Raw genomic sequence first — 18,199 nt, forward strand, 5'->3', positions numbered from 1 at the left:
TACGGCCCGGGGCCGTCCAGGTGCCGGGGCCATACCAAAACCTCGGGGCAGTCTCCACCCCGTCGATGCAAGGACAACCGCTGCCGAACCACATGTTCATGCACGCGCCACCCGGCGAGCTACCCGCCCAACCGGCGCCAACACTCGCAGCAGAAACAAAACAAGGGGCGGAGCGATTTGCATAGGCTGCTATCCGGAGATATTCATGTATATAAGTTCGGAATTTCGGCGGTAATCTAATACCTAATGCCATGTTTAAACCAACCAAACAACGGCTTCATGAACCTTCACTTTCACGCATCCAAATCCTAAACCCCCACCCAACTCTTTCACTCTCAGCATTCCTCACCCAGTCGAACACCACCGCCTTCACCGCTCCACCACCTCCCCTCTCGATCCCCTCACCCCCAACTACTCGAGCCTGTCTACCTCACCACAACCCTCCAGACCTTCCCCCGAACGTCGGTTTTTGGGAGTTGGGATTCCGGACAAGGGCGGTGTATTTCCCCGGACCCGGCGTGGATATGGGTCCAGTGCCTCAGGGGGTGGGGGGGAAAGGAGGGGGGTGATGGATTAGATGCTTGGGGGTGGGGGTGGAGGTGTTGTGGAAGAAGAGAAGAGGATTGAAGGAGGGGCTGTTTTGGGTTGGTGGTGGGGACAATGGGCATGAGGATGGGGAAGGGGATGGTGATGGTGATGGGAGGAGATTGGTGTCAGTTGTGGTGGGTTGTTGGACGCGCACCCGCGCGGAGAGCTTCGGCTGTCTGTTTGGTGGTTAGAGGGTTGGCGATGATGACGTCGGCAAGAGTATCGGGTTCGGATTTGGGGAAAATTTGAGGCTCGGGTTTGAGAGGTGTTGGCGGTTGAAGGCTTGGCTTGCCCCGAGGGCTGTGTGTTGACTACGGCTGAGGTAGAGTTAGCCTCCGGCACATCGTTGGGAGATGCACCTTGGGATGACATTATTGTCTCCTGCGCTGGTACTTGAAGTGGTTAATTTGTCACCACCTTGGCAGGACTTTCGGTGGCAAGCTGAGCGCCGAATGTAGGTGCCGTCATCTAATTCCCGAGACAAATCGCCATGGAAAGGGGGAAAAAGGGAAAGAACACCGGAACAAGTCAGGGCACAAACTTAGTCTCCATGTATCTACCGATTGATGGATCGTCATCGCTATAAGCAAAAAGCGAAGTGCTTCAATTAACAGGTCATACCTAGCGGCGGCAAGCGATATCTGTTGTCCGAGTTCCTTAAACCACAGCACTATATTGCCAATCACCTATCCTGTTAATTCATTACTTCTTGTGGCCTTCGTGAAGGCCCCAGTACAGCCCATTTTTCCCATCAACAGAGGGTTCAACCCGCCCTCCCTTCCTGACCCAAGTGCAACCCCTCGATGTCCGCGGCGACCTGTCTTTTGCCACCCAACAACGGCATTCCATCAAGCCTTGTTTTGCCGTGTGTCCCCGAGCAACGCGGCAGTTCTCAACCGATGCGGCCGGAGTAAGCTGAGTCAACCCATCCTTTGCTCAACCCGGTCTCGGATTCATGCAGGCGTGTGTAGATAGCACAGCTCCTCCCCATGATCCCATCCTCTGCCGGCCTCTTGAAATAGCTCGCCGAGATTCTTGACTGAATGTGTTGATTACCCTTGTACCAACGCCAAACACCTTCTTCGACCACCGGCTCAAGTCCCCGGCTGCGTCTTATTCCAAGCCTCAAAGAACTGATCATCATACTTCGCCATACACTTGACCTTCTCCGGCGGCTCAGCCTGCCACTCAATCCCCTCATCCCTCCACTCCGACGCACCCACCCACTTCGACGCGTACCCCTTCGCCTCCTTGATCTTCCGCCCCCCCTCATCGGAATACTCCAAATTCACCACCGGCACCACCGCAATCCTCCCCCACCCCCCAAACCACAAATCCTTACAAAACAGCTCCGGCTCCCCCTGATGACACTCCCCCTTCCTCGCCCTCCTAAACCTCACGCCCCCCTCCAGCACCGGCGCCGCCCTAAACACGGCCGCCCCATTCCAGCACGAAAACACCTGAAACGGCTGCCGCACTGCGAAGCGGCCGCGCGCCACGGGATCGTTCCAGAACAGGTTCCACGCGGAGTTCCAGTTGCCGTCGGGCGGGATCTCAAAGAAGGAGTCGCCCCCCGCGAGCGACCGCGCGATCCACACGTCGTAGAAGGTCGGGTCGCGCCCCACGTAGGTCCAGTCCATGGCGCAGACCATGTCGGCGTTGAGAGTGCTGTGTTGTAAGGTTAGTTCGAGGATGTCGTCCGGGCAGATGGCCACGTCGTTGAGGAAGATTATGGTGGTGGTGGCGGGGTTGTAGGTGGGGGGAATGGGTTGTTGGTTAGGGTTGTCGGTGTCGGTGGCGTCGAGGAGGGGTTGGAGGGCGAGGTTGCGCAGTTGGGCGAGGGCGGCGATGCGGTCGCCTTTTTTGGGGTTGATGGTTGTTGTGCTGAAGTAGTAGGTGATGCCGAGGGCCTCGAGCTCCGGGCGCAGCGCGGCTAGGACCTCGCCCGTGCCGTCGTTTGAGTTGCCCTCGACGATGGAGAGGGCGCAGTGTCTGGGGCCTAGGAACCGCATGGCTTCGACCACACTCCCGATGAGCCGCGGGAGAAGTTTGACACATTGGCGGAGGTTCAGAGCGAAGAAGTACCGAATTGTGGCTTCGCGGGCGTCGTTGTCGGTGACATGTATTTGCAGCTGCTGGTATCGCGAAAGCTCAAACTTTGGGCATTCCAGGCGAGGGAGAGCGGTGCTGTCTGTGTTCATAATAGACTTTACATATAACGCCGTGGTTCCCAACGGTAGGGCAACTGTTGGCCAAGGACCCAAGGTTAGATCATGTGCGTGACGATGTAATGCCCTGACTCACGCGGTCCTGAACTGGTCGCGGTGGGCAAACTCCCGGTTTGTGTCGATGAATGTTTGCCTCCCACGTGTGGTTGTAAACGGTCGGTTGGTGAAAAGTGAGTCCCAGTGAACCGATCACGGCGAACATAGAGAGTGATGGCCACGAGTAGCAGGCATGCTGTCGGCCAAATGAGGAGGGAAGGCCGCCTCATCGTAAGGAGTGGTAATTAGGAGGTTTAACGATCGAGTTGCGCGGGGATTGGGACGCGCTGTAGCGTCCTTCAAAAGCATGCTCCGGAATAAATCAGGCAGCATTGAAGGCGCGTTTCAAGTTAACAAACATGCGGTTGTTTGTTGGTTTCCATCTGAGGTCATCGTTGATTCCAAGAATTCCCATAACCACGGGCAAAGAACGAGTTGGAGGTACAAATAATGGATGGATCATGATATTTACGCATCGATGAAAGACAAGCAAGTTGAAGCAACGTCGCATCGGCAGGCAATTAAGCGCTGCTGCGCCGCGATGATCGCGCCGATGTGATAGTGGTGTGGGCCTCCCGTGTCACACCCTGATTCTGACCCCCTTCCATCCCGTTACGGCCCGGTGGCTGCAGCAAAGGCCGATTCTACGTGCCCAGACCGATTAAGTAGGTGGGTTCGGTTTCACCACGGCGGTTATCTTTACTGAAAAGCTCAGTACGATTCTTGCAAGGAGAGGGATCTCTGAAATCACCAGCTTCGGTAAACCGAAATCGATCGCCTGCCCCTGTCCCCTGGCTCTTAACCCCTATAGCTTGAACTTGTGCAGAACGACCAGGCAGGGGTCCCATTAACACACTGCTTCCCCGTATTACAGCTTCCGATACTTTGGTTGAGCCATTCTTCACTGTTCCAATCCCGCTTTGATAAGCTGTTGAAGTTGCTCAAGTGCATCTCTGGTCATGGTGACCTTTACCAGGCCGGATCCTTCCAAACTGTTCGAGGTTGCAACCTCGGGATCCGGGTAGTACCAGCATGCGATGGCAATGATGATGTAGACGACCTGATATTCGGTCAGTTTCTTGATCCAAAATCGTGTGCCACGGGTGCCTCGGAATGGAAGGGAGTGGCCATGATACGTACCACGAGGAGTGCGCCCTCAAGCCAATTCGATTCTCCGTCGCGGAGGAAGTTTCCGACCACCAGAATCGACAAGACGAGAAGGCCAACCATGAAGATCTCAAAGTTGAGGTCCAAGGGTTTGCCCATGATCCATGCGATAATGACAGCTAGGGGGGCGTTGAAAAGAGCTGTCTGGATGGACGGCCCGAGGCAATGATAAAGCGCAACGTTGATCATGCCATCTAAATGAGAAGGGAGTTAACGAGACTGCAATGAAGAAAGGGCGACAAATTGAATACTCACCCCTGGCTTCATCAATAGCAGTCAGATGCTCGGCCGCCTTTTCTACCAGCGGCAACAAGATCAAACCCAGAAACTGATCCGGCACACCACTCTTCACAACATGCTCAATCTCACCAACCAGCAAGATCAAAAGAAACGTCACGCAGACAAGCGACACGGCGAGCGCAACCAAAGCCTCAGTCATGGTAAACTTGGGCTTCTGCAAGTCCTCCTCGCGGTCCGCATCACGATGCTCATCCATTTCAATAACCTCATCAAAAATACTGTGCTGGCTGCTCGCACAAAACCAGATATACAGCGCAAACGCCGCCATCAGCGCAATCGACGCCGCCCGGCTGATCTGCAGGACATCCGTCTGCAGCTTGCCCCGCGTGAACGTCTCATGCAGCGCGCCTAGCAGCGGCTGGTCAGGATCCGGCGCGGCCTCAGACTTGAGAGCCGAGTAAAAGGCACTGGGGATGAGCAGCGCAAAAGCGGCGACCAGCAGCAGGCCGCTGCCGACCTCGGAGACGATGGCGTGGAACTTTTGGCTGGCGTGGCGCAGGCCGCCGAAGAAGAAGCACAGGCCGAGGCAGAGCAGCAGGTTGGTGAGGATGGACCCGAGGATGGCCGCTTGGATGACGGGGATTAGGTTGCCGTCGTCGCTGCCGCCGCCGCCGCCCTGGGAGGTGTCGTGGTGGTTGGCGATGAGCACGATGAAGAGGATGATCTCGACGATGGAGCCGAATGTGGTTTCGATCAGGATGCCGGCTACCTTGGGCATCTTGCGCGCGAATTCCTGTCCGGCGAAACCGAGCAGGTTGGCTGCGGGTACCATGCCGATGTAGCTTGTCGCGAAGGTCCATAATGGAGCGTCGGTGACGAAATGTAGGATGATGGTGACGGGGACAAAGGGCCAAAGGATGTTGACAAGCATTGAAATCTGGCTGGAGCTACGCCATAGTACCGAGAAAAAGTGGCGAGGGTGGAAGCCACTGCGGCCGCTTTCCCCTTCGTGCGCGATCCCGTTTATGCGTGGGAGGAGCGGCGCCGACTCGGCCCCCTGGCCGTGTCCTGACATGATGAACAGGAGGTACCTTCAATTTGGCTACGATGAGGTGAGCAGTGATGGAGGTCAAGGAAGACTAATTGATTGGGAGGGAGTAAGTCAGAGTCGACTGGCGGCAAGAGGTTTGTTTATACTTCAAGCAAAGCCGCCATGCCTCCCCGCCGGTAGCTGAACTGAGCCAAGCGTGCATATGCTGGCTCAGCTAGGACAGTCACGAGGAGGGGACAGGGTCTCAAACCACAGCCCGTCATTGGTGCCCGCCCAAACATCCCCAAGACGGGGTGTCTGCGCCTTAACCCTGCAAGGATAGGGCGATTTTCAGAGCTCCAGGGGGCTTTTGCCATTGCAGGTTTGACGTATGGATCATATGAGACGAAGTGTTTTTTGAAGCACAGGACTTCCACGAGTTCGCGCCCGGAAGACCGGGTATATGTAAGAGGTGAGGGGGCACGATTGGACTTTTCTCGCTTTCGACTCTTTGAGCATCATGCCATAGCCTAGCCGTGTAAATTCCAACTTCCTTGTTGACACCTCGTCGTATCGGGCCGTATCAATTTCTCACGCTGCAGAACTGGTGATGATTGATTACCCAAGTATGTTTCACCTTGCCATTGGGGTGTTATTGTGGTGTCTTCGGTATAGAATGTCGTAACTTGCTGTTATATCTCGTGCAACACGGGGGTCGCAGGTAATTCTACCGGGGGAACAGCTGGCCGTGCCACTGTGTGGCCTGCTGGTAGCTCCCCTGGTACTAATCGGCTGTCCAATTCCCTTGGTATTGACCGACTGTCCCCCAACTCGCTTGGCCCCCATCCCCCGCTTGCATGTTTCCCGCCAGTTTCCGATGAACTGTCCATTCCCTCATCCGCTTGATGTTCGGCGCGTCGACCACGGCTATGCTTGAGCAGATACACCAGGGCAACGGCAGAACCGAGCACGAGCGCTAGACCACCCAATACCCCTCCGACAATCGCCCCGGTATTGTTGGTGCTGCTTCCGCCATCCCCTCCGTTGCCGCTGTTAAGACCGGGAGTAGGGGGAGGGGTCTCAGATAGAGGTGACGAATTCGTGGTCGACAGCACCGTGGATGGGACAGATCGTGATGGTGAAGAAGGCGATAATGATGATGGCTGTGATGATGACTGTGATGATGCTGAGGACGATGATGCTAAGGATGATGATGGTGGTGGTGATGATGATGATGGCGAAGGTATAACCGCGCTCGCATCTAGAAAGGCCGTGGCTGTAAGGAAATACGTCGCTTCCCCCGGGCTTTGAGCACAATCGATGTAGTCAAAGGACAGGCCAGGGTTAACGATTAACACTGCCATCGAGCAGAACTTGGCGCTTGCGTTACCATCTCTCCCCGAACTGCGGTTGAGCAACGTGTGAGCGACGTAGACTGTAGAGGTGGACGCCCTTGCAACTTACCATGTCCGTGTTGTGACCTTTAAATTATTACTCAAGCTCGGGCGACCACATCCGGTACTGCATGGCCCGGCATCGAAGCAATACGCGCCGAGTCCGCATCGCGTGTCTATCTCCGCGTCTACTGGGCAGACCCCCCAGATACCGTTCAATGTGTCGAGCCGGCAATTAAAGCCTTGAGGCGCAACGAAGGGCTTTGATGGATCGCCCTCGAGGAAGCCACAAGTGGAAGTCCCCGGGCCGGTGTCTCTGCGCTGGGCAGGGGGCGTCGTGGGTAAAGGGGGCGCTGGGGTGATGAGTGCCAGGGCGTGTACCAGCTTGATAGAATTGAGAGAGCCTGCCACGAGCGAGAAAATCAAGAGACGCATTGGGCCGTATTAAAAACAAAGAAGAAAAAAAAGTGTCTTTCAATAGGGGCTGGGGACGGTCAGCCGGCCGCCGGCAAGACGGAGTTGAAACTTGACGGCGCTGGTCTTGGGGAATATACATGTATCGGCTTGGTCGGCTTAGCCCTCGGGGAGATCCTCGAACTGGGAACGGCCCCATTTTGAAGCGCATTGCTGGCGGCAATCTTCGTTCCCCCAGAGGCATGTCGACTAGCCCGCGTCGCAGCAGCAAAGTGGAAGGGGAGGCCGTGCCGCCGCGGTGCAGGTGCCCTTGTATCATCCACACAGTGCCTCAAGGCCAAAAGAGGCGCCTGTTAATAGCTGTTATTTCAAGTAAGCCGGGATCTCTTCGTACTGTGTAACCTTGAGCGCTCTTCGGCCCCCAACGACACCCCTGTTTATTGGCGCGTAGCCGGCACAATTAACCGCCTCCCACCTTGGCGAAACGAGCTCTGAGTTGAACTTCTCCAGCCTCCATTCATCACTGCGCTAGGCGAAGCCCGCCTCAGTGCCGGCTTTGGGGTCGGTCCGTCCCCGGTACCGCACCATATTCTGACATCAAGGTGTGACTGTAAAATGGCTCGCCGAAGATTGATCATTTTTGCCCAGGTTGCGGTTTTGTCGTTTGCTTCCCTTTATGTTCTGTGTCACATTCACTTCAGCGCATGGCCACTGACGCGGGTTGAGAGCGTCGACCTCGGGTCCTACCCGGTATCACCAGATGGTACGTGTATCCGTCCCTGTATGCGTATGTGCATATGCGCTAGATCACCCGGTTCCTGACTAAATTCGTCAGCAAAACTTACACGCGAGAACTTGACGGCACATATCCAAGCCATCCTCGACCCCAACCTCAACCCTGACCTCCCCAAGCTCAAATGCCCGCCTTTCAACGCATCCCGATATGAACACCTCAAAATCAACCCTTCCTCCTCCACCACCTCATCATCCGACCCACCCATCCACTACTTCTTCGCGCTCAACCTCCGCAACTGCCTCCCCATCCTCCCCCGCCTCCTCAGCAGCATCCTCGAAGCCATCCGCTTCCTCGGCCCCTCGCACTGCGCGCTCTCCATCGTAGAAGGCAACTCCCCCGACGGCACTCGCCGAGCTCCTCGCCGCCCTCGAACCCACGCTCATCACTCTCTCCATCCGCACCTTCTTCACCCTCCACACCCCCGGCCGACCCCCTCGCCTCCGGCGCCGACCGCTTCACCACCCTCGCCCACCTGCGCAACCTCGCCCTGGCCCCCCTCACCACCAACCCCACGGCCATCATCGGCTTCATCGACTACGTGGCTCTCTGCGCTGACCACCTCCTCGAGCTCCTCAACCAAGAACACCACCATCCATACGACCTGATCTGCGCGCTCCACAGGACCGGCACGCCACGACCCCCGTCTTCTACGACGTGTACGTGGGCGCGCGCCGCCCAACGGGCGATTTGTTCTTCCGACGTGCCGCCCGACACCCGGTCAGTTGGTCACGTGCGGGGGATCTGGTTTTGGAACGAGCCCGTTGCGAAAGGGCGGTATGAGGCGGGGAAAGCAGCCGTTTCAGGTGTTTGCTTTGTTGGAATGGGGCCGGTGGTGGGGACGTGCGGCGCCGGTGGTGGAGGGGAGGGTGGGGTTTCGGGGGGGGCGGAGGGAAAAGGGGGAGTGTCAGCAGGGAGAGCCGCAGTTGTTTTGTAAGGATTTGTGGTGGGAGGGGTGGGGGAGGATTATGGTGGTGCCGAGTGTGAGTTTGGAGTATGAGGAGGGGGCGGGGGAGGCGGTGAAGAGGTTGAAGGGGTTTACGGCGGAGGTGGTAGCGAGGGAGACGGGGGAGGAGACGCCGGTGGAGTGGTTGCCACCGCCGGATTTGGTCAAGTGTATGCCGACGTTTAATGACCAGAGTTGGCGGCCGTGGAATGAGACGTTGGTTTGATGGGTTGTGCTGGAGAGGTCTGGTGGTTTGGTTTGGTCGGCATTTAATGTTTGTGGGGGGGTGGATGGATGGATGGATGAGCATGGAGTGGCTGTCAGATGTGTGTATAACTTTTCCATCGTGTACATGTACAATCGCGAGGTTCTTGGTAGGCCAGTGATAGTCCGAGGCCGTAATACCAAATAAACGAGCGCACAAGTTTCTAATACACCTTGCTCATTAAACTAAGCCCGTATTTAGATACAGGATAGCTAGTCGGTTCCTCCCGACTTTTGATAGGAACCTTCCTCAATGAGATCGAAGCCTTTTCGCGGCCCCGTTCGGGCATTGCCCGACCGGGCCCGCGAACCGGTAATGTCGCCGGCGGGCTCCATCCTCTATACCATTCCGCCCCGCAGACAAAATCTCTAGTGGCCCCAGATACTATCGGTTTTCGTTGTGGTAGATCGGAGGTCAGGAGCGAAGTCGGGAATGGGTGGTATCTGGGGTCACTGAGAGGTTAGGCTTGGGGGGCGGAAGGGTATAGAGGATCGGGGACGCCGGCGACGCTACTACTCGCGGGCCCGGTCGGGCAATGTTCGAACGGGGCCGCGGGCAGTTTCCATTCCCATTCTTAGAGTCGAGGGCTAATTGCCCTCGCTTCTGGAGCTAGCTCACGTTGTGAGCCTCGCTCTCATGTCGTTGTAAGTTATCCCTTCGGCTGTATCGCATCTGGCACCTCGAGCACTGGAATCTTTTCTTCCCCCCGTGTGCCAAGGTGTCTAGGTGCCTTTTCAAGTCCGATGCCGTAGAAAATCGTTGATCGCACCCAGGAATAGAACAGCGGAATTTCTTTTCATGCAGCCGCTCGTGGCGGTTGCGTTTCACCTGGTTGCTAAATTTCTTCGGGCACCGGCGACAGGAAAATGAGTCCCTCATACTTGGCTTCGAGTTGGTCTGGTCCATTGACCTCGGGCTGCTGCCGCAGTTCGACGAAGCCAGACTGGAAGTGGCGTGGCTGACTGAGTGTGGCGTGGAACCGGTGCCAGATGTTGGACTGGACGGCACTGAGGTCGATGAGTGATGCCACAGCTGCAGACCGCGGGCGAGCTGATCTCCGTTCAAGATGGCCTCATTTGAACTGGCCATCGCCTGGACGTTGTTGAAGTCGATCCAATCGTCCAATGGCGACCCGTTGAAGGTTGTCTGCTGAAAGTTGCACCTGTGGTCGATTGCGGAGGGAAAACCAGGTGACAGCGCTTGAACGGGTACAGCAGGAAGCGGAACCGCTGCTGCGGGAACCAGACTGGATGGTGGACAAGGCTGAGTGGGATAAGACACCCCAGGCCAGGCGGAAGTCAAAGTGTTGGTCAGAGGCGAGGCCGACTGCCCGAGTGCGAGGGCGAAGCTCGCGTCGAAAGCCTCGTTGGGATGTGGCGGCAGCGCATTAAAAGGTGCCGAAAGGTCGGCCGAAAAACTTGGATAACTAACGACCGGTTCGACGTGTGATAGATCGTCGAACCGGAGAAGATCTCGAAATCTTCCCAAGGTCCCACTACCCTCCAATTCCCCCCCAAAGCAATCGATAACAAGAACTTCTTCCTGGCCATGGGCCGGAAATGTCAAGGCGGAGTGTCCCGGAGCTAAAATTGCACCGTCTTGGACGAATCCCAGAAAAGGAAGCGCACCATGGCCATGAAGAAGTTCTTCGTTGTGATTACCAACCCATTGCCACGGAATGTGGCTGACTTAGCGGGGGCTGGGAATGCCCCCGCGGGCGAACGATTAAAATTTGAAACCTCCCTAGAGATGCAACACATGTAAGCGGTGGTGAAACCTAAAGAAGGGACGGGGAAGACGGACTGGAGAGCGTGGCCGGTCTGCACGGCTGACCGGCCTGTCGCTGCAGACTGATTGTTGTGTGTTTTGGTGTGCCCGAATTCAAGAGCTTGGGCGGGAAAATGTGACTTTAAGTAGCCCTCGACCCTCAGCGCAGATGACAGCCTCTTTGTTCTTGGCTGCATCCACCCCACGCAAGAGGCTGCAGAGCTGCAGCATGGAGGGTGGAGGGTGTCGATGTGCAGTTCCCATGCCGTAAGGCTTCCTCGCCTCGACCGTGATTGGGCCGTGGCCATGCAAGTCGATCACTTCCATGCAAGCCGACTGCCTCCATGCAAGTCGACTGCCTCCATGCAAGTCGACTGCCTCCATGCAAGTCGACTGCCTCCAAACCAATATGCCCGGTTTAATTGTAACCCCGACTTTGCCGCCCGAAAACTTGTTTCGTTCTGTGGAATACAGGAAGAGCGGAACGGTGGATAACTGTGTTTCTTGGGGATGGAAAACTGAGGTAGGAAACAAACAAACAGGGAGCGATGTAACTGCGTGGGCGTCAGACTGCGTGGCTTAAGCCCACGCAGTGCCTGGCTAGGCCAGTCCGGAAAGGTGGGGCCGGCATCCCGGCGCCCGCGAGACGTTCCCGGACCGGAGTGGGGCCGGCTCCGGCACGAATGTCCAAAGACCCTGTAAACCTGCCACCGCTGATTTGATTGCAAACCGTACCGGCGATGGAGGCTGGAAAGAGTCGGCCATTCCAGTCTTCTTTGTATACACCCCATTGAGTTGCTTAGTTCACACTTTGCGCATTCGCGATGGTGGTTGCACATTTCGGGGATAAGGCCCGGGACGAGCTGTATCAATGGCCCCGAGAGGATTCTTCCTTCTCCAAGCATCAGTCAAATGTATGATACTGATGAGAGCCTGGGCCAATCGCCTTACGATACTTTGCCCTACAATACTTTCATGCGTCTTTGTGCGGATCCTATCTGTCTCGATCTACTGAGAGTGTGCTATTATGGAACCGCATTGGTGGTATCACCGAGGGGCTTACTACCTCTAAGACCCAGCATGGAGTATCGGGGAAATCAGTCTTACTCGACCACTGACGGAATAAATATGGCCTGTGATGAAACATAAGCTGGCGAACTCAATTATATATGTACAGCTGATAACATGAACCCCCTGACCTATCGTGGCACATACACGTACATACATAACAACTCTCCTAAAACGCCCACTGCCACGGCGGCGCCAACCTCAAAGCCTCGGCGAAGGCATCAATAGTATTAATCAGCCTCCTCTTCCTCGCCTTCACCAGCCTCTCCGCCTGCGTATCGTTACTGTCGTCGGCCGCTGCGTCCCTATGCGCCTGGGTGGCCCACTGGACCTGCATGCGCGGCAGGATGTCGTTGAGCACCTTGTCGGACTTGGTCACGGCCAAGGCCATCTTGCCCCTCATGAACGCGTCCCACTTGTCCTTGAGCCCCATCGGCGCCCACGGCGTCCAGCCGGCCTGCGGCGGGTTGTTGGGCAGGATCTCGGTGTCGAGCCGCCGGAGCACCTCGCCCACGCGCGCCTTCTGCGCCCGCAGGATGGCCATGATGGTGGGGTGGTTGTGGTACAGCCGCGAGCCGAGGATGGCGCGCATCGACTTCATGATCTTCTCGGCGCCCTCGAGCGTGGTGATCAGCCCCGTGTAGACGGGGGTGTCCAGGTTGACGTCGCTGCCGTAGTCGTTGGGGTCGCCGCCGATCCATTTGTCGAAGTCGGCGACTTGGTTGTCGCCCCATGCGTTGGCCTTGGCCGGCGAGTTGATGTTCTTCTCGAGGCGGACGTACTCGTCCACCTTCCATGTTGTGGTGGGGAATTGGGCGACGACCTGTTCATAGGGGCTCAGGGCCTGGCCGGTAAACGCGCTTTCGAGGTTTGGGATTACAACGGGGTTTATGTCCCAGAGCACATTAACAAGCTCACAGAAGCCGAGTCGCGTGGTCGCCGGCTGAGTGGGATCCGGGTGGGGGAAGCCGTTGAAATTGTCATGGTCGACCTCATCAAAGAACAGTTTGATGAGTTGGGCCTCAAGAACATGTTCGGTGTCGTAAGAAACGCCCGCGACGCCGTTGATGCCGAGAGCGTCGAAGTTGAAGTCGGCGCAGTCGGTGGTGGTAAACCCGTAAGGAAGGTTGCCCTTTGATTTGGCGACGCTGTTTGACGGGTATAGGAAGGTGAAAGTTTGGTCGCAAATGTGGACTTCCTTTCTAGCCCGTTTTTCGAGAACTTTTCCAAAAGTCCCGCCGCGCCTGAGAAGCGAGGAGTCTTCGGGATCTTCACTCGATTCTGGCCAGGCATAACCAATCTGGGAGCATGTGGTGCCTGGACCGACGCTGTCATCGGATTCGGGCGGGCAAAAGTAGTCCCCCACGGGCACGCTGAGTACCGGGCCCCAGACGGAGGCTCGCTTGGCCAGGGCGCGGCTGTTGTGGGTGTGGCTATGACCATGCCCGATGACCACTGGTGTCGTTGGCCTCGATCGTGAGAAGAGTCAAGTCACGCTTGGTCGGGAGGGGTCCCAGGCCTGGACACCTGCCACCGTCGATGATGGGCTTATTATAAGCCGGCGTGATGGCTACCTCGGCCCCCGGCCACCCAAATCCTGGTGCCGTTGCGCGTGCAAACAGGCGTGCGCCGACATCAACCCCAAATGTGAAGGGGCAGGTGTCTTTGGTGGAGATGCCGGCGCCCATTTTCAGCATGACGCTAGCCTCGGCCACAATAGCCGCGGCGGCCGGATCAATGTCCCAGCGCTTGTCGAAGCGGATACCGAACTCGGCCGCCGCCGAGATCTTGGCCGTCACGTCACCGAGAGCCTGGACGCCGGCATAGAAGTTGGGCTCGTCCAGGTCCTTGTTGTCACCGGTACGCTTGAGGTCCGGGTCACCGTCACCAATTTCCTTGGGCGTGTAGTTGCTGTCCCCATTGTCGGGAAGCACTTGACGAACCTCCCAGTTGGCGAACTCAAGCCGTGTTTCCACCTTGCCCGCCAGGGTGAGCGAGGCGTCAATGCTCCCCTCGACCGTCAGCTGCGGACCTATGGTGGCGATTCCCGGGATCTTGAACGAGGCGCCCGGGAAAGGGATGTTCAAGATGACTTCCGATTTGTGAAAGGAAAACTTGGCGACAGCTTCGAGTGTCAACACTCCCGTAATCTCGCCCTTATTGTAGAAGGTCAGGTAGCTTTGGGAAATGTCCAAGGGCGGCGTCAGTTTTGTTACGATCAAAGTGAAACCGAAGCTGGTCGCGACGTTTACTTTAAGGAGGGCCTGGGCAAGAATGTGGCCCTCGTAGTCAACGCCGTTGCGGTTGCATTGCCACGTCTCGTCGACGAGTTTGGCTGTCAACGTGTCCCTGTAGTTGTAGGTGAACTCGCGTTTAATTTCCGGCTTAACAAGGCGGGCAAGCCAGTCGAGGACGCCTGAGCCGAACCAGCGCTCCTCGAGATCACGGCGAGAGAGGGTGCCGAAATGGTAGTCGTCGCGGAATTCCTCTTCAAGCCAGCGGGCGTGGTTGCCCCCAGTGTCAGCGAGGGAGCGTTTGATCTTCTTTTTGGTGTTTCCGGCCGCCGCCACGATGGTGTCCCAGTAGTCGTCTTGGTTGCTGAAGTCGATGCGCATCTGGGTGTCACCGAGGTCGCGGCGCACGCGGGTAAAGTCGTAGTCAAAAGTCAAATCGTAGACCACTGCGGTGTGGGCGGCCGAGAGGTGTTCAAGGTGGCGCGGAAGAATGGTCTTTGCCGGGTCGGAGGTTGGGACCATGTCTTTCGCAACGGCGTACTTCCCAGGTCCGCACCCGGGGGGCATCTGCAAAATGGTCCCCGGGACGCCGTGTCCGAGACTGATCTTGTGGCAGTTGCTGCCCTCGGAGAAGTCTGTGCATACCATTTGCACCGTGTGCGGGCCGTCTTCACCGATGGCCGAATCGCAGCCCGAGAAGATGTCCCAGTGGGAGCCGTCACGCTTGTCGAGTGAGACCTGCAGCTCCTCAGGCGAAGCGAGCACGACAAACTGGAAGGCCGCGTCGTTGGGGTTTTGCTGACTGTCCGAGTCTTTGTCCGTTTCGAGGGAAAAGTCAGTGTCGACACTCTCACCCTCAGGGGGGTTCTCGAAGAGGTTGCCCAGCGGCACCGGCAGAAACAAGGGGTCTTTGGCCGGCTCGCAACAAAAGGTGCGCACGCGAGAAAGCTGCCAGCCGCACGTCTCGCCGCCGCCGAAGTAGCTGTCCGTCAGCTGGGCGTAAGTCATGTCCGGGCAATGGCCGTCATAGCAGCTGCCGGGCTTGCCGAACCAGTCGCAGTTCTTCCACTTGGGGATGTCTTCTTTTGGGCAGCAGTAGTACTTGTCTGTGTCGAGGTCGAGTTCGTCTAGCACCAGGAGGAGCGCTTCTCCTGCCAGCGCAGTAAGAGGATAGGCGCGCCCAACGACGCGGAGGATGACCTTGGCCACGTCTTCCAAGATAGTCAGAACGGTACCCGAGAACGTCAGCGGTAGGTCATCGCCATTGCAGGAGCCGCCGACGCCGGTCCAGTAGCACGTGTTTTCCGCAGCGAGCGGGCTTTTGCAGCAGTAGGCCTTGTTGCCGTCACTACACCCACCGCCGTCACCCCACTTGTTCATCTCCATCATGACTTCGTCGTCATGGCAGTGCCCGTTGCACAAGGTGGGATTGCCACGCCATGTGCACTCCTTGGGATCCGGGGCCCCAGATAACGGGCAGCAGAGCTTGCTTCGCTTGTCGTCTTCACCGCAGGGTTGGTCGGTAATTTTGATGTCGCCGGCGTCGCAGTTGCCATCGCAGGATGTGATATAGCAATGCTTGTTGGAAGATTGCCAATCGTCCTTGTCGCTGGCTGCGCCCAAGTCACCTAGTTTCTTGGGCGAGATGACGGCCTGCAGTGCCGTCAAATGCTCGTCGTCCTGATCGATGGCCCAGATGAGGTAGCCGCCCAGCCCTAGATCCGCGGCCAGGTCCTTCTTTTGCTTGAAGGTGTCGGCGTCGTCGTATGATACCCACTCTGTCCAGCAATGTTAGCCGTACTTTTCTTAAGCGTTTCAGGGGCAGTCCGGGGGGCAGAAAGGCGGGGATGGACAAAAGTTATTGACATACGGTCGTTGTTCCACGTAATATACTTGACGCCCGCTTTCTTGTCATGTACGGGCTTTATTTTTTTGGAATCAATGACGGCCATAATCTCGCGGTAGCTCAGAATGCCTGACTCCCCGCTGCAGCCGCCCTTGGTGGCGCCGCCCTTGAAACCGCACCCCGGCTTACTGCACGAGGGGTCCTGGAGCTGGAAGGCACGGCCATAAAACCCGAGGCCCATGTTGAGTTTGTTGGCGGGGACGTCGTTGCGCCAGAAGAGATCAAAAGCCTGCTTCATCTCGGTGATATTGGTGTGGCCGTAGATTTTCTGGCCGATGGGATTCTTGCCGTCCCAAACGCCGTGCAGGTCGTAGGACATGACGTTCACAAAGTCGACGTGGTCCACAGCCTTGAGGTCAAAGTGGCGCATGTACCAGTATGAGGTAGGCAGCGTAAACGAAACTACGTACTTGACGGGCTGTTTCTTGTTGGCGGCGTCGAGTTCCTTGAGAAATGTGACAAAGTTCTTGCCGTCGGCCTCGACACCTCCGCGGTCATCAGCGCCGGGGTACTCCCAGTCAAAGTCAACGCCGTCGAAGGCGTACTCGCGCAGGAAGCTGAACAGGTTGTCGATAAAGGTCTCACGATTCTCCGCCGTGCTCACCATATTGCTAAATACCTTCTGTGTCGGGCCTGGGTCGTTGAAGGTCCATCCGCCAATGGCGATGACGGTCTTGAGGGCGGGGTTCTTCTTCTTGAGGTTGGTGAATTTAGAAAACAGAGACCCATCGATGCCTTCCATGGGCGCGATGCTGTACGTGTCCGGGGTGATGGAAGCAAAAGAAAAGTACAGGTGGGTCAACGAGTTGACGGGAATGTCGTTGAGTCCCATGCCCTGACACGCGCTGTCGGCTCGCCAGCCCTCATAGTAGCCGATAACGCGGGCCTGCGTGCTGGCTTTGTTCTTGGGGCCAGGTTGGTCGCAGTTGGACTCTGCCCAATGTTAGCTAAATTATTCCTGTTGTAGGTATGTGGTTCTAGGGGGAGTTCGAAAACATGCGCGTGGTCTTGGGAGTAAATCGACTCAAGATGACTCCTATCCGCTAAAAGATTGACTTACGGCAGCCGCCAGTGGCACCATGATCTTCCTTGTCACAGTAATCCTCGGTCATGCCGCAAAAGCCCCATTTGCCGCAACAGACGTTGAGCGGACATTCCTGGCCAGGCACTTTGGCGTCCTTACCGCACTCGGACTTAGCATCGCAGTTGGACCAGCAGACTTCGTTGGGCGAGATGCCCGACGTGCCGCACGCCTCCTCGCCGTAGTTGCACGACAGCGTGGCCTTGGGGCAGCAAGCCTTGTTGGCGCAAGGTCGGTCCGGTGCGCACGTGTAGTCATCAACCGTGGCTCGGCCGCTAAGCAGAGACGGCGCGTCCATGGCGCCGAGAAACGGGGTTATCCCAAGCTTCTCGTCGCCATCCCGACACAGCGGCAGCTCATATTCGCGCCTGACCTTGGCTGAGTAGTCAAATGGTCTGCGGTGATTAGCAATGAGATCATGCCTGATACGATAGTTCAAAAAGGGGCGACGAGACACTTACAACACGGGATTTCGACACGTTCTGGGCACATCAGCGACAGCGGGAACAGCAGAATGATCCGTTGCCTGATGCCAGGGCAAGGCCTCGGCGAGCCTCCCCCCGCAAAGGAGAGCAAGAACAATAGGATACCGCATGGCCGTCCGTCACGGGTGTTGTGCCTTGCACGGGAATCCCTACGAGCTGCAGGGCAGCAAGTTGCCGCCGCATCTTGTATAAGATGGCTCTTTGAGTCGGTACCTGGGTACATACTACCTACCACTAACGCTACGCGGGATTCACTGCTACTCTAACTCCGATGGACCACACCAGGCCTCACTAGTCCCTCCTCTCGGCACAGACGGCAGTCCAGGTCCGCGTTCGTGTAACTGAGGGTAATATCAAGTGTCCATCGTGGCACGAGAGACGCCCGATGGGGCAGGTGTGCGCGTAAGCAGGACTCCGTGGGTATCAGTGCATTCGATAAATTGTGTGATCGGTAATTATACGGTCTTTCTTTCTGCCAGCAATGGGGGACACGCCAAACTAGTCCCCGAGTCATTGAGTGGGAATAAGTACCTAGCCTCTCTATTGCCGGAGGCAGG

At 57.0% G+C, this 18,199-nt stretch overlaps 6 protein-coding genes across 6 annotated transcripts; 2 read left to right on the forward strand and 4 right to left on the reverse strand.

Annotated features, from left to right (window-relative positions):
- Positions 1-1,682: 1,682 nt before the first annotated feature.
- Positions 1,683-3,082, reverse strand: CHGG_08582 (uncharacterized protein; the record flags this gene model as incomplete). The annotated part of the gene is made up of 2 exons (XM_001226508.1): positions 1,683-2,779; positions 2,893-3,082. The coding sequence occupies 2 exons, from the start codon at positions 3,080-3,082 to the stop codon at positions 1,683-1,685; spliced, it is 1,287 nt and encodes a 428-aa protein (XP_001226509.1).
- A 671-nt stretch (positions 3,083-3,753) lies between these two features.
- CHGG_08583 (uncharacterized protein) lies at positions 3,754-5,334 on the reverse strand (the record flags this gene model as incomplete). The annotated part of the gene is made up of 3 exons (XM_001226509.1): positions 3,754-3,912; positions 3,993-4,213; positions 4,275-5,334. 3 exons carry the CDS (start codon positions 5,332-5,334, stop codon positions 3,754-3,756), a joined length of 1,440 nt encoding a protein of 479 aa, XP_001226510.1.
- A 647-nt stretch (positions 5,335-5,981) lies between these two features.
- CHGG_08584 (uncharacterized protein) lies at positions 5,982-7,118 on the reverse strand (the record flags this gene model as incomplete). Its single annotated transcript, XM_001226510.1, has 2 exons — positions 5,982-6,724; positions 6,896-7,118. The coding sequence occupies 2 exons, from the start codon at positions 7,116-7,118 to the stop codon at positions 5,982-5,984; spliced, it is 966 nt and encodes a 321-aa protein (XP_001226511.1).
- A 594-nt stretch (positions 7,119-7,712) lies between these two features.
- On the forward strand, positions 7,713-8,498 carry CHGG_08585 (uncharacterized protein; the record flags this gene model as incomplete). Its single annotated transcript, XM_001226511.1, has 2 exons — positions 7,713-7,860; positions 7,933-8,498. 2 exons carry the CDS (start codon positions 7,713-7,715, stop codon positions 8,496-8,498), a joined length of 714 nt encoding a protein of 237 aa, XP_001226512.1.
- A 2,232-nt stretch (positions 8,499-10,730) lies between these two features.
- On the forward strand, positions 10,731-11,718 carry CHGG_08586 (uncharacterized protein; the record flags this gene model as incomplete). Its single annotated transcript, XM_001226512.1, has 3 exons — positions 10,731-10,861; positions 11,033-11,135; positions 11,473-11,718. The coding sequence occupies 3 exons, from the start codon at positions 10,731-10,733 to the stop codon at positions 11,716-11,718; spliced, it is 480 nt and encodes a 159-aa protein (XP_001226513.1).
- Positions 11,719-12,105: 387 nt separating this feature from the next.
- CHGG_08587 (uncharacterized protein) lies at positions 12,106-17,752 on the reverse strand (the record flags this gene model as incomplete). Its single annotated transcript, XM_001226513.1, has 5 exons — positions 12,106-13,264; positions 13,377-15,948; positions 16,041-17,009; positions 17,137-17,552; positions 17,619-17,752. 5 exons carry the CDS (start codon positions 17,750-17,752, stop codon positions 12,106-12,108), a joined length of 5,250 nt encoding a protein of 1,749 aa, XP_001226514.1.
- Between the last annotated feature and the right edge of the window lie 447 nt (positions 17,753-18,199).

Source organism: Chaetomium globosum, genomic scaffold (genome assembly GCF_000143365.1).
Source record: "Chaetomium globosum CBS 148.51 scaffold_6 genomic scaffold, whole genome shotgun sequence".
NCBI classification, from domain to species: Eukaryota; Fungi; Ascomycota; class Sordariomycetes; order Sordariales; family Chaetomiaceae; genus Chaetomium; species Chaetomium globosum.